This window comes from Leucoraja erinacea, chromosome 4 (genome assembly GCF_028641065.1).
Source record: "Leucoraja erinacea ecotype New England chromosome 4, Leri_hhj_1, whole genome shotgun sequence".
Classification (NCBI taxonomy): Eukaryota; Metazoa; Chordata; class Chondrichthyes; order Rajiformes; family Rajidae; genus Leucoraja; species Leucoraja erinaceus.
In genome coordinates, this window is record NC_073380.1 from 3,719,004 (window position 1) to 3,733,031 (window position 14,028).

General features: G+C 45.7%; 1 protein-coding gene across 1 annotated transcript in view; it reads right to left on the bottom strand.

The window, feature by feature from the left end:
• The window catches only part of atg9b (autophagy related 9B), a 61,408-nt gene that overhangs the window by 45,744 nt on the left and 1,636 nt on the right, over window positions 1–14,028 (bottom strand). Inside the window, exons 2-3 of the mRNA XM_055633552.1 lie at window positions 3,141–3,290; window positions 1,215–1,262 (exon numbers count right to left, since the gene is read on the bottom strand). Of these exons, the coding sequence (XP_055489527.1) occupies window positions 1,215–1,262; window positions 3,141–3,252 (160 nt within the window). The 5' untranslated portion in view covers window positions 3,253–3,290. The remainder of the gene's footprint in view (window positions 1–1,214; window positions 1,263–3,140; window positions 3,291–14,028) is intronic.

A 14,028-nucleotide genomic window follows, 5' to 3' on the forward strand; every position in this document is an offset into this window, starting at 1 on the left:
GTCCACTGACCCACACACAGTTCAAACATCAACCCCGTTCCCAAGTTCCAGCATTGGCTTTTGGAGTCCACATACTTTCAGTGAGCTTTGCAGAGAGCATAATGAATGTGGAGTTAGTGCATGTCTAACATCAGAACACATACAAAATGTGTAAATATCTGTCTGATTTGCAGGGGAACCTCTACAGCCATTGTTGATGAATTAATGATTAACGCACAGACTGGGAGTAGTGGAGTAAACACTCCATGTGGCAAGAGCAGCGTGCTCAGAAAGTGGACTTTGGACTCATCCAGGTTTCCACGAAGGGGAATTCCACATCCAAGGTTCCGATCAGCGGGAGTTTCATCTCTGGGACTAAGCAGCAGCCCTGTTGTCAACATTGAGGTGGTAACGATGAACCATTGACACTTACTATTTCCACTTCCTACAGATGGGTCGGAGCGCAGTTCCCTCATCCCCTAATCAGAAACTTGTGGACTCAAGCCACATTAGTGCACAAAAAATATAGTTAGACACATTTGGGTAGTATGGTGGGAGCGCCGCACAGCAGGAGGCGCGGTACTAAGGACAGGCCGCACAGCAGGAGGGGCGGTACAGAGGACACGCCGCACCACGGGAGGAGCGGTACTGAAGGAGCGCCGCACTGCTAGAGAGGAGGGGAATGGTCCTATTCCTTCAGTTATCCTCCTATTACCCTGTCCTCTCTCGTACGCCCATCAAGCCCTCACCACTTCCCCGTCATGCATTTACGCCGGGGCAATTAATGGAATTTAATTGACCAACCAGCGGATCATTGGGAACACGAGTTGATAGGGGAACACAAAAGGAAGACACACATCGACACAGGGAGTCGGTGCAAACTCCACACGGACAGCACCCAAGTTCATGATGGAAGCCGGGTCTCTGGAGAATGTGCTCCTGAACCAGTGCATCGTTCATCTTCCTAGCCCGTCTCTCAGGTTTAAGAAAGACGTGTTCCCACGCCAGCAAATTCTGAGAAAATCCTCAATGGGATCCAAAGAGTGCCACAGATGGGTGGAGGGTGGGCTGGGGTTGCTGGGGGTACATCACCTCTCCTCTCCCTCCAACTCCAAAGTTACTCACTGAGCCCAGGGCAACACGGTGGTGACCTCACTGCCCGGAGAGATGGCGGCTGCCGCCGCTGGCAGGACAGGGCCCTCTGTCAAGTACAGAGTAAACTATGGCCCGAAAGGATATTCTGGTGAAGAAATTATCCAGGTTCTTAATGTGGTGCCATGAATCTGCAAAAGAATACAAACAAAATTAGACACTTCAGCCAGCACTACCCAGAGCACAGATCACCCATGACCGAGAGCTTCCAATTCTGCAGAAAAATACGAGGAACAGGAGCAGGAGTCATTAAGTCAAACAGCTCGGAAACAGGCCCTTCATTGTCCATGCCCCATTTAAGCTAGTCCCATTTGTTTACATTTGGCCCTTATCCGTCCAAACCTTCCCTATCCATGTACTTGTCAAAGTATAGTTTAAATGTCATGACAGTACGCCTTGAAGAAATGAGACTCCGACTAATAGATAAATATGACCAATTCTTAAGGAGTTGGTCTCCTTTCATCAACTTTTTGGAATCATGTGATGCAGCGGTACCGTAAAGATTGCTGATTTCAGTTCATGACGCGGATAGATCTACATCTCCGAATACAGATTTGAAAAATTCTCTTTTAAGGGACCTTCTATTTCTACTTTCCACTTTTTCTTTTTCTTTTTTATTTTTTATATACACACTTCACGTTTTTCTACTCTCTACCATCTATTTTTCCACTTTTTCCTCTTTCTATTGTTTTCTTTTTCTTGTCTTGCTTACTCCCTTCTCATAACATAAAACTAGAGGTTGTACATAGAATGGATTACGGTATTACATAGTTGGCACCTAAAATTAGGTTCCACTGTACTGTTTCGTACTGTATTAACTTCTAATAAAATAAACAAAACAAAAAAAAAAAAATGTCATGACAGTACGCACCACTACCATCTCTTCTGGCAGCCTGTTCCATATACCAATCACCTAATGTGTGAGAAAGTTGCCCCTCAGTGCCCTTTTAAATCTTCCCCCTCTGAGCTTGAACCCATGGCCTCTGGTTTTAGACTCCCTTACTCTGGAGAAAAGACTGTGGCTATTCACCATTTCTGTGCCCATCATGATTTTATACACCTCTACAACCCCCTTCACTCCAGGGAAAGAAAAAGATCCATCCTAACCATCCTCTTCTTGTAACTCAATTCGTCCAGACCCGGTAACATCATCATGAATCCTTTTGCACCTGTTCCAGATTAGTGTTGTGAAAGCTGTTGGAGGGGGGTGGGGGAGAGGAAGGGGTGTAGGAGCAGGAGGGGGCATGGGGGGGCAGGGGAATCTTAGGGACACGATCAAGAAGCATTCAGATAGGCATAGAATGACATGGGAAAGTCACAGCATGGTTTTGTGTGTGGGAAACTGTGCCCACAAATCTGTTTTTTTTAAAAAGAGGATTGATGAGGGCAGGGCAGTGAAAGTGATCTAAATGGACTATAGCAAGAACTTTGACAAGGTCTCACATTTTAAGCTTGTCTGGAAGGTTAGATCACATGGAATCCATGATGAGCCTGCCAATTGGATTCAATATTGGTTTGGAGGAAGGAGTCACGGGGTTGTTGTGGGGAGGATGTTTTTCTGAATGGAGGCCTGTGACCAGTGGAGAGCCGCGGGGGGTTGAAACTGCACCCCTGGTTGTTTGTTACCACAGGCTAACAATTTGGATGACCGGTGACGTCGAGGCCATGACTAGATCAGCTACGAATGTATTAAAACGAGAAGCAGGCGTGAACAACTGACTGACCAAATCCTGGCTCCTGTTCTTAGATAGTAAGAAGATGGAAAACGTATGAGGAATTATGTAGAGAACGGAGTGAATATGGAAGAATGGAGTGAATGTGGAGAGAATGAAGAGAATTACCAATGGACAAGAGTTGAATGAAGATGTAAAAATGGCAAATGCATCCCAGGCAAACAGGAGCTGGCTAAATATCCAAAGATAACGCGGGCCATATTGATTAAATTGATGATAGTGATTAAGCAGCAGAGAGTGAATCATCAAGGAGAAAGTCAGAATCCAGCTGTATACCTTTGATACCTTCTGGAACATGAACCAGCAGGTCTTCACCGGGTGGCGAATCCTCTTCGTACTCATCTCCCACCAGCTGCTGGTACTCTTGATAAGTCTCAAACCTTGCCATTTTATATCACGTTCCCCAACGCTGACCTGTGGAAACAACTGAAAGAACAGGAGCAGTGTCACAGTGTGCAGCATGGAAAGGATTGTGAATAATTCAGACGTGTTCAGGATGGGGGGAAATTGGGGGAAATGTGTAACCAGGGGCCAGCCTGAGACATAGATAAATGACAAGAAAATGTTACATATCGTCTCAATTAAAACACATTGGATAGTTACATGGATAGGAAATATTTAGAGGGATATGGGCAAAATGGGACCATCTTAGATGGGGCATTTTGGTTGACATGGATAAGTTGGACCTAAAAGTGTTTCCGTACTGTATGACTAAGAGTCTAATTCCTGATTATTATTTTTTTCTCTCTGTAATTAAATGCTATAGGAATCCATAGGCAAGACATTGTATCGTACAGAGGCAAAAGGGATTTACAGAGAAACAACCATAGGACTGATGCATGATTCCCTGAAAGTGGCGAGTCAGGGGTGACCTTATTGAGGTGTACAAGACCATGAGGGGCAAGGATAAAGTGAACACTCACCATCATTTCCCCGAGGGTAGAAGATTTTAAAATTAGAGAGCATAGGGTTAAAGTGAGAGTGAAGAGGGACCTCAGGTACTACTTTTTCACTCAGGGGGTAACTGGAACGACCTGGCAGATGAAGCTACAGAAGTGGGTACAATTGCATTTAAAAGGTCATTCGAACAGATACGTGGAAGAGTTCAGGGAACTATGGGCTAAATAGAACTAAATAGAACCTCAATGGTTTCTTTATTATCACGTGTACCAAGGTACAGTAAAATATTTTATTTGCAAATTGCTCAGTAAGATTATCACCATATTTAAGCCTGGTTAGTACAGAATATATAGAACAGCGCACTGAGTCCAAATGTAAAAGGCACCGTTTTGTACGCCAACTTGGCCGGCATGGACAAGGTTGGCCAAAGGGCCAGTTTCTGTGCTGAGAAATCTGCATAAACTATTTTGTCTAAACCGTGATACGAGGACAACAACCAAACTGCTAACGGCTAAGATCAAAGCAGGGAATAAACCAGGCAAAATCTGAATCATTGTTGAACCAGTTAGCAGCAGCAATGGAGCAAGTTTTGTGAAAATTAAAACAAATTGTAGATGCTGAAAGTCTAAAATAAAAACTGAAAATGCTGGGAATTCTCAGCAGGTTAGGTTGCATCGGAGGGAAGAGAAAATGAGTGAATGTTTCAGGTCAAAGGCCCTTCGTTAGAGTGGAAAATGGAACAATCTTCTTGGCAGCTTAACAAGCTTAATTTCTCTCCCTCTCAAAGGGTCTTTGACCTGAAACATTAACTCAGTTTCTCTCCCCACAATCGAGTATTTCCAGCATAATGGAGCAGGTTAATCTATAGGTTGAAATGTTATCTTGCCTGATCCTGTGACATAACTAATATAGAAATTGCAAACTCCTGCTGCTGCTTAGAAATTAATTAATGATGATTGGCCTCCCCAGAGAGAGAGAGAGAGAGAGAGAGAGAGAGAGAGAGAGAGAGAGATGGCCTAATGAGGTTGGAATGCACAATAACATCAACTGTTGAAACTTAGAGAAGAAGGACTTGGGCTTTCCGTAAACCAGAATAAGCTGGGGGGTACTCAACAGATTGGGCAGCATCGACAGGGACAAAAACAATGTTAACACTCCAGATCAATGACCCCTCATCAGGTCCCGCGAAGGTTCATTGACACACAACATCTACTCCATTTCTCTCTTCACAGCCATTGCCTGATCCTGTTGAGTATTTGCAGCATTTCCTTCATCTCTTGCAGTTTTCCTTGGTACTATAACATTAAAAAAAACACTTGTGCAGGAAGGAACGGCAGCCATGGGCGGTCATGATGGCGCAGCGGTAGAGTTGCTGCCTTACAGCGAATGCAGCGCTGGGGACCCGGGTTCGATCCCAACTAAGGGTCTGTCTGTACGGAGTTTGTACGTTCTGTCCGTGACCAGCATGGGTTTTCTCCGAGATCTTCGGTTTGCTCCCACACTCCAAAGACGTACAGGTTTGTTGGTTAATTGGCTTGGTAAATGAAAAATGGTCCTTACTGGGTGTAGGATAGTGTTAATGTGCAGAGATCGCTAGTCGGGGCGTACCTGGTGGGCCGAAGGGCCAGCTTCTGTGGACACAAAAAGCTGGAGTAACTCAGCGGCACTGGCAGCATCTTTGGAGGGAAGGAATGGGTGACAATTCAGTTTGAGATCCTTTTTCAGACTGTCTGTATATCTTGTTTCCCTTTCAGTATATTCAGTATTCAGTATATCTTTATTGTTATTTCCTGAGTACTCACATACCCAGAGGAAACAAAAAAACGTTGCTCAACCAGTGTCCGTTCAGTGTGCAGTACAAATAACAACAAGTAAATAGAAATAAAAATACATATATCATGAACAAATTAGATTAAACACTCTACTCTCTACTAAACATCAACAGGCGTTCCGATCGACAGCTGCTGCAGTGTGTCCAGGTTGGTGGTTGGTGCGCGATACTTTGGCAGGGTGCTAAGTCCGTTTATCAGTCTTATAGCCTGCGGGAAGAAGCTGAGGAGCATCCTGCTGGTTTTGCAGCTAATGCTCCTGTACCTCTTCCCAGATGGCAGGATGGAGAATATGTGATGCGATGGGTGGTAGGGGTCTTTGATGATGGAGATGGCTCTGTTGAGACATCTCTTCCTGTATATGTCCAGCAAGAAAGGGAGTGGAGCACCAATAATCCTGCTGGCGGTCTTCACAATCCTGTCAAGTTGGTGCCGTTCGTACGCCTTGCAGCTCCCGTACCAGGAAGTGATGCCGTTGGTTAATGTGCTCTCGACTGTCCCCCTATAAAAAGTTCGTAGATGTGTAGTGGGGAGACCTGCTTTACGTAGTCTTCGGAGAGGGTGTAGTCGCTGCTGGGCTCTCTTGACCAGTGCTGTGGTGTTGGTTGTGGACATCAGGTCATCTGACAGGTGGAGTCCTAGGAACTTCACGCTGCTGACCCTTTCCACATCAGCTCCATCGATGTGCAGAGGTGTATGGTGTCGTTTTCCCGCCTTCCTGAAGTCAACCACCATCTCCTCAGTTTTTCCCACGTTGAGAATGAGGTTGTGGGATTTGCACCATCCTGTGAACAGCTCCACCTCCATCCTGTATGCCGACTCATCATTGTCACTGATGAGACCCACCACTGTTGTGTCATCAGCGAACTTGTTGATGAAGTTGTTATTGAGTCTAGCAGTACAGTCGTGTGTAAGCAGACTAAACAACAGGGGGCTTAGGACACAGCCTTGGGGCGAGCCAGTGCTCACGGCTATGGTTTTTGATGTCCTACTGCCCACCCTGACTGTCTGCTGCCGTTGTGATAGAAAGTTCAGGACCCAGTTACACGTGCCAGCATCAACCCCCAATAGCTCCAACTTCTCCACCAGCTGCTGCGGAATGATTGTGTTAAACGCAGAGCTGAAGTCTATGAAGAGGATCCTGGCATAAGTATTTTTCCGATCGAGGTGTGACAGTACGAGGTTCAGTGTTGTTGAGACTGCGTCCTCTGTGGATCTGTGGATTTCCCGACTAGCCTGAGGAAGGGTTTCAACCCGAAACGTCACCCATTCCATCTCTCTCGATATGCTGCCTGTCCCGTTGAGTTACTCCAGCATTTTGTGTCTATCTTGAAATGACTCTTCACATGTACATGAATTAGGAAAGGTTTAGAAGGATATGGGGCAAACGTGGGCAAATGGGACAAGCGTAGGTGGGACATTGATAGCCTCCACAGCCTTCTGTGGCAATTAATTCCACAGATTCAACACCCTTCGGCTAAAGAAATTCCTCCTCACCTCCTTCCCAAAGGAACATCCTTTAATTCTGAGGCTATGACCTCTGGTCCTGGACTCTTCCACTAGTGGAAACATACTCTCCACATCTACTCTATCCAGGCCTTGACTCTATTTTCCAGCAACTGTTATTTATAGCCTTGGCAGTCTTTGGGTAATATAAAAGTGAGGTGCAAGTGTTAGAATGGAGGAAGAATAAAGAGGAAGTGTATTCATGAATTTAATTCTCAAGGAAAAAAAACAAGTTTGAAAGGGAGGGTTGTAGGCCAGATGCAAGCATATGGGCCTTGTCCAGTCTCAGCATGGTCAGCGGGGACAGGCGAAGGGCCTGTTTCCATGCTGTACAGCTCTATGACAGGTAGAGCAAGTCAAATCCTCTGCTAGGTCACCCTATTCCATGCTGAAAATCCCATTCCATCGTGACCCTTTCAGTCTTAATGATAACCTCCAGTATTGGCCAAGGATAATAATAATAATAATAATAATTTTATTTATAGAGCACTTTAAAAACAAACATAGCTGCAACAAAGTGCTGTACATCACTAATCATTGACAAAAAAGTTAATACACACCGAAAATAACAATCAAAAGAAATAGTAGGAAAAGACATGTAAAATAAAGAAACATCAAAAACAAGGATCAGTGAGCAGAATTCTTTCCTCAGTCAATCCTCACTTCAGAGATGAGAGAACCACCATCTCAGCAGAGGTTTCACAGCTCAGACCACACCATCAACAGTGTGGGAGTCGCCCTTGGCCAGAAACATCACTGAAGCAGCCAGATAAACACTCTGGTCATAACAGCAGCTCACTAGCTGGCTATCCTTTGGCCAAGCGACTCACCTCCTGACTTCCACTGCCGACAGAACTCAAGGCAGGTGCATAACTAAATACTGTCCACTTGCCAGTAGGAGTGCAACTCTGACAAGTCTCAAGAAGCTCTAAATCATTGGAGCCCAAGCTGACACCACCTTACACATCAACTCCCTCCATCACGGGAGTACTGTGACTGCAGTGTGCACCATCTCCAAACTTCCAGATCTGATGCAGAGGAAGCAGGCGTTGGTTCCTGCCTGTTGCTTCTGCAACGATCAGTTCCGAGGTTTCATATCCTTGCCTTAGAAGGTTCAGATTCAGATTAGTTTAGTGTCATATACAAGATTCGATGAAACTCCTTTGCTTGAAGCTCACAATAGGTACAGGTGTCCACCAGCGAATTTCCAGCATCTTTGGTTCCAGAGCCTTTCTGGAGTGTTTTTGCCGGACCAACAGAGATCACAGCCTCCGAGAGGAGTCAAACGGTACTGGAACGGTCCGAAGGGCGGGGGCGAGAAACCAGCCTGCGAGCCTACAAAGTTGGCTTTGGAAGTTGGCTATGGGAAGGGATCCGCCAGCTCAGGTCGTGCCGGAGTTCCAGAGCTGCGGCCGAAGGGTGCAATTTCAATCTGCCGATCGGAAGTCTGGCCGCAGAAACCAGGTGAACTAGATCAGCTGCCTCACCCAGCCTAGGCGCCACATTTCAGGGGGAGGGCTTCCAGGGGGATTTCAAGTGCACTTGTGCAATTTTGTCCAGATAAAAGTAGGTGCTGGACCACCAGTTGCCCTAAAGTCAGTGGTGAAAATGTACAACAATGAATGCGGAGTAGCAGACTGATGACTCTGTGGTGTGTTGTCGAGTGATTGTTGTCGGTATATCTGCCACTTGTCAAGTTCGGAACGTTGGAAAGAGATTGTTTGCAAATGTGTGTCACCGGAATCCCACTTAACCTGCCTGCAAGAGTTGCCACACAGAGCTGCAGACGTCAGGGCAAGTGGGATAAACAAGCACGTGAGCAAGGAGGCTGGATGACTTGGGTGTCAGAAGCAGATATATTTCTTCACAGTGCAGGCTATCCAAGGAATTTCAAAACTTGCCCAACTCGCATTTCTTAGCTTTGCCAGTTCATAGACAGGCAGCTGGCACTGAGCTATGAGAGCTCTAAGGTACACAAAAATGCTGGAGAAACTCAGCGTGTGCAGCAGCATCTATGGAGCGAAGGAAATAGGCGACGTTTCGGGCCAAAACCTTTCTTCAGACTAATGGGGGGAGAAGGAAGGAAAAAAGGGAGGAGGAGGAGCCCGAGGATGAGGGGGGATGGGAGGAGACAGCTCGAGGGTTAAGGAAGGGGAGGAGACAGCAAGGGCTAGCAAAATTGGGAGAATTCAACGTTCATGCCATCAGGACGCAAGCAACCCAGGCGGAATATGAGGTGCTGTTCCTCCAATTTCCGGTGTTGCTCACTCTGGCAATGGAGGAGACCCAGGACAGAGAGGTCGGATTGGGACCTTTTAAGGTCAGAGCTCTACTTTAGTTTAGTATAATTTAGTGATAGAGCACGGAAACCGGCCCTTCGGCCCACCAAGTCCAGCGATCCCCGCACACTTACACTATTCTAAACATGCCAGGGACAATTTACAATTATACCAAGCCAATTTACCTACAAACCTGTACTTCTAGAGTGTGGGATGAAACTGGAGATCCTGGAGAAAACCCACGCAAGTCACACTTTGTACACACAGCAGTCATTGTCAAGATCGAACTCGGGTCTCTGGTGCAGCAAGGCAGCAAATTGCCATTCGGGTTCATATCAAATCTTTCCCCACTCACCTTAAACTTACATCCACTGGTTTTTGATTCCACTACTCTGGGTAAAAAAACAAAACAAAACAGTGCATTGACCCTATTTATTTCCCTCATGATCTTATACACCTTTATAAGATCACCCCTCCAGAAATGCTGCCTGACCTGCTGAGTAACTCCAGCACTTTGTGTCAGTTTTTTTTAACCCAGCATCTGCAGGTCCTTGTGTCTCCAGGACTCTTAAGCCCCTGTCCCACTTAGGAGACCTAAACAGCAACCTCTGGTGACCTTGCCCGCCACCCAAACAAAAATCAAGGTCGAGGTGACCTGCAACCTCCTACCACCTCCCACGCATATGTTGAAAACCTTCCTCCACTATGAAGAAAAACTAAAAGCAGGAAGATGTATGGTATGCTTGCCTCTATCAGTTGTGGCACTGAACACAAAAGCTAGCAAGTTGTGTTGTAGCTGTATAAACATATAAATAGGCTGCATTTGGAGTATTGCGTGCAGTTCTGGTCACCCCATTACAGGAAGGATGTGGAAGCTTTGGAGATTGTACAGAAGAGGTTTACCAGAATTCTGCCTGGATTCGGAGGTATTAGCTATGAGGAGAAGTTGGACAGACTTGGATTGTATTCTCTGAAGCGTCGACTGCCGAGGGATAACCCGATAGAAGTTTATAAAATAATGAGAGGCATAGACAGGGTAGACAGTCAGAACCACTTTTCCAGAGTGGAAATGTCAAGATGACAGGGCATAGCTTTTAAGGTCAGAGGAAGAAATTTTAAAGGAGATTTACAAGGCAGGTTTTCTTTTTTTACACACTGAGTGGTGGGTGTCTGCAATGCGCTCCAGGGAAAGTGGTCGAAGTAATAATAATATTTAAAAGGCATTTAGACAGCCCACGACCAGGAAGGGAATGGTGAGATATGGACTCTATGTAGGCAGCTGGAATTAGTTTACATTTGCACCATGATTAGTACAGGCACTGTGGGCTGAAGGGTCAGTTCCTATCTTGTACTACGTTCTATGTTCTATGTACCCAAACAAAATAGTTCATCCATTGCAAAAGAAATCCCTCCACATCATCTGCTCAACTTGCTTACTAACACTTGTTGGTTTGCCTGCTATAGTGTACAAGCAAGGAACTGCAGATGCTGGTTAATACACAAAAGGATACAAAGTGCTGGAGTAACTCAGCAGGTCAGACGGCATCTCTGGGGAACAGTCTGGCCTCGATCCGATATGCCACTTATCCATGTTCTTCAGAGATGCTGCCTGACCCGCTGAGTTACTCCAGCACTTTGTGTCTTTTTGCCTGCTCTACTTGTTGAATTCAATGTTAATTGAACCACCGGCATAAAGGATGTTGTGGGTGGCATACAGCATCTTGCCACGGCATAGAATATAAAATGACAAGACATTGGTTAGACTACACGAGGAGCATTGTGTGCAGTCCTGGTCACCACACTGCAGGATTCAGATTCAGATTCAATTTTAATTGTCATTGTCAGTGTACAGTACAGAGACAACGAAATGCATTCGAAGTGTACAGTTCAGTGTGCAGTGTACAGTTCAGTGTGCAGTGTACAGTACAGAGACAACGAACCAGGATGTGGCAGCATCTGTGGAGCGAAGGAATAGGTGATGTTTCGGGTCGAGACCCTGGTTCAGTCTGAGGAAGGGTCTCGACCCGAAACGTCGCCTATTACTTCGCTCCATAGATGCTGCCTCACCCGCCGAGTTTCTCCAGCTTTTTTGTCTACCTTCGATTTTTTCAGCATCTGCAGTTCTTTCTTAAACATTGTGCTGTTTAAGATGTGTTTTGGATAAGCACGTGGCTATGCAGGGAATGGAGGGATATGGATGAAGTGCAGGTAGAGGAGATTAATTTAACTTGGCATCATGTTTGGTGTGGAGATTGTGTGCCAATGGGCCTGTTACTGTGCCGGACTGTTCTATATTCTAAGGAAATGCAGATGCTGGAATCTTGATCAAAGTGCTGAAGAAACTCAGTGGATCAGGTATTATCTGTGGAGAGAATGGAGAGGTGATGTTTCAGGTCGGGACCTTCGACAGATGGTGGGATGGATATGAATATTGATAGAATACAAGAGTAAATAGAGTAATTGGAAACAAAAACAGGCCTAACTTGCCTTTGCTGACAATGATGCCCCATCTATGTTAGTCCCACTTGCCATCTAAAATGTTCCTATCCATGTATCTGCCCAAATGTATTTTAAATGGTGTTATACCAGCCTCGACTACCTTGTCTGCTCGTTTGTTCCATATACAAACTACCCTCTGTGTGACAAAGTTGCCATCCAGTATGTTTTTGTAATCTTTCGAGGTTCTCACCTTAAACCCATGTCCTCTGGGTTCTTGATTCCCCTACACCAGGTAAATGACTGTGCATTCACCCCCTCTAATCCCCTCATGATTTTATACACCTCGATAAGAACCCCTTGGCCTCCTGCGCTCCAAGGAATGAAGTCCCAGCCTGCCCAACATGATTGGACTTTTTTGCCTTCCATCACAGTGAGGAATGTGGGGAATCCACTGTGGTAGATGTTTATGTTAACTTATGTAGTTGTGTGTCTTGATGCTTTTTTTTGTACGAATGTGTGGTAATTCGCATATCACTGTACCTTAATTGGTACATGTGACAATAAAAGACCTTTGAAACCTTTGAAAGGTTCAGAGGGCGATGGGCCAGGAACGGCTAAATTGAGCATCTTGGTCGGCATGGACAAGGTGGGCCAAAGGGCCCGTTTCCTTGCTGTATGACTTTCTGACTCAGTTGGGCCTGCGCCCCATCATTTGACAGGGACCTACGTTGTCCAAACAGCTGCCTGAGGGAATCCTGTCTTTTATATTTTGATGCTCATTTGAACATTAATTAATCGGGAATCTGAGTTGGAGACTTCAACCTCGACAGATTTAATGGACTGAAGAAGCGGCAAATGTTTGTCACAGATTCAATCCCTCGGTCACTTGTTTCCTTCTTGTTCCACCAGACTTCTATCCCGATCGGGTGGTTTGAACAGCATAGGATTCACTCAGGATCCTTGCCACCCACCAACCATCATCTATCTTTCAAGGGTCTCGGACATAGTAGTAAGTACAGCACAGGAACAGGCCCTTTGGCCCACAAAGTCTGTGCTGAACATGATGCCAAGAGTAACTCTTATTGGCCTGCACATAATTCATATCCCTCCATTACCTGCATGTCCATTTGCCTATCCTAAAGTCTCTTAAATGCCACTCTCCACCATCACCCCAGCAGCACGTTCCAGACAATTGCCTGGCACATCTCAGCGCAACTTTGATATTTCCATCTTTTACAAAAAGGTTCTGACAGTCTAATCTATCTATGCCTCTCATCATTTTATATACTTCTATCGTCTCCCGTCAACCTCTGGTGTCCAAGTGAAAACAATCCAAATATGTCTAACCTCTCCCTGCCGCTAATACCCCCTAATCCCAGCAGCATTCTGGTAAACCTCCTCTACACCTTTTCCAAAGCCTCCACATCCTTCATATAATAAAATGCCCAGGACTGCATGCAATACCCCAAATGCAACTTGAAACATTTTGGTTCCCATGGCCTGCTGAGTGTTTCCAGCATTGTCTGCTTTTATTTCAGCTGTCCAGCATCCGTAGTGGATCTCCAATCCACCATGGACTGATGGATCAATTTACCAGGGCTGTTATCCCTCTTTGCCGAGGAAATGGCAATTAGGATGGAATCCAATCCCCCTCACCATGTCTTCCGTTTACAAGAGACTGCTCAGTGGAAACAGACAGAGAAAATATCAAGAACAATTTCCACTCAGCTGACAAATAAATAAAATTCAGCAACTTTCTGCAACGCAAGGCCAGGATGTGAAAGTCTGGAGCAAAACAAAAAGTGCTGGAGGAACTCAGCAGTCAGGCAGCACATTTGGAGGGAACGCATAGATGATGTTTCAGGTTCCAACCCTTCTTCAGTAAATGAAACATCCGCTGTGCTTTCCACCGGAATAGTAACAAATGACTCGTTTCCATGACTCAACAGCAATCCGAATGACATCTCTCTCTCTCTCTCTCTCTCACACACACGCTCCTGCAAGCATCTTCCAGCGTAGTTCACCGGACTCTAACTAGGAGCAGGAACCGTGGGCGAGGGACATTGAAACAAAAAGGACCAGCACCCAAGATAGGATCAGCTGGCAGGGTTGACTCCCGTTATGCCAACTCACTGTTCGGCAAACACATTATGTTCTCAACGAAGATATGATCTCCAGGCAGTCGCACACTAAAAAAACGCCCTCGTCAAA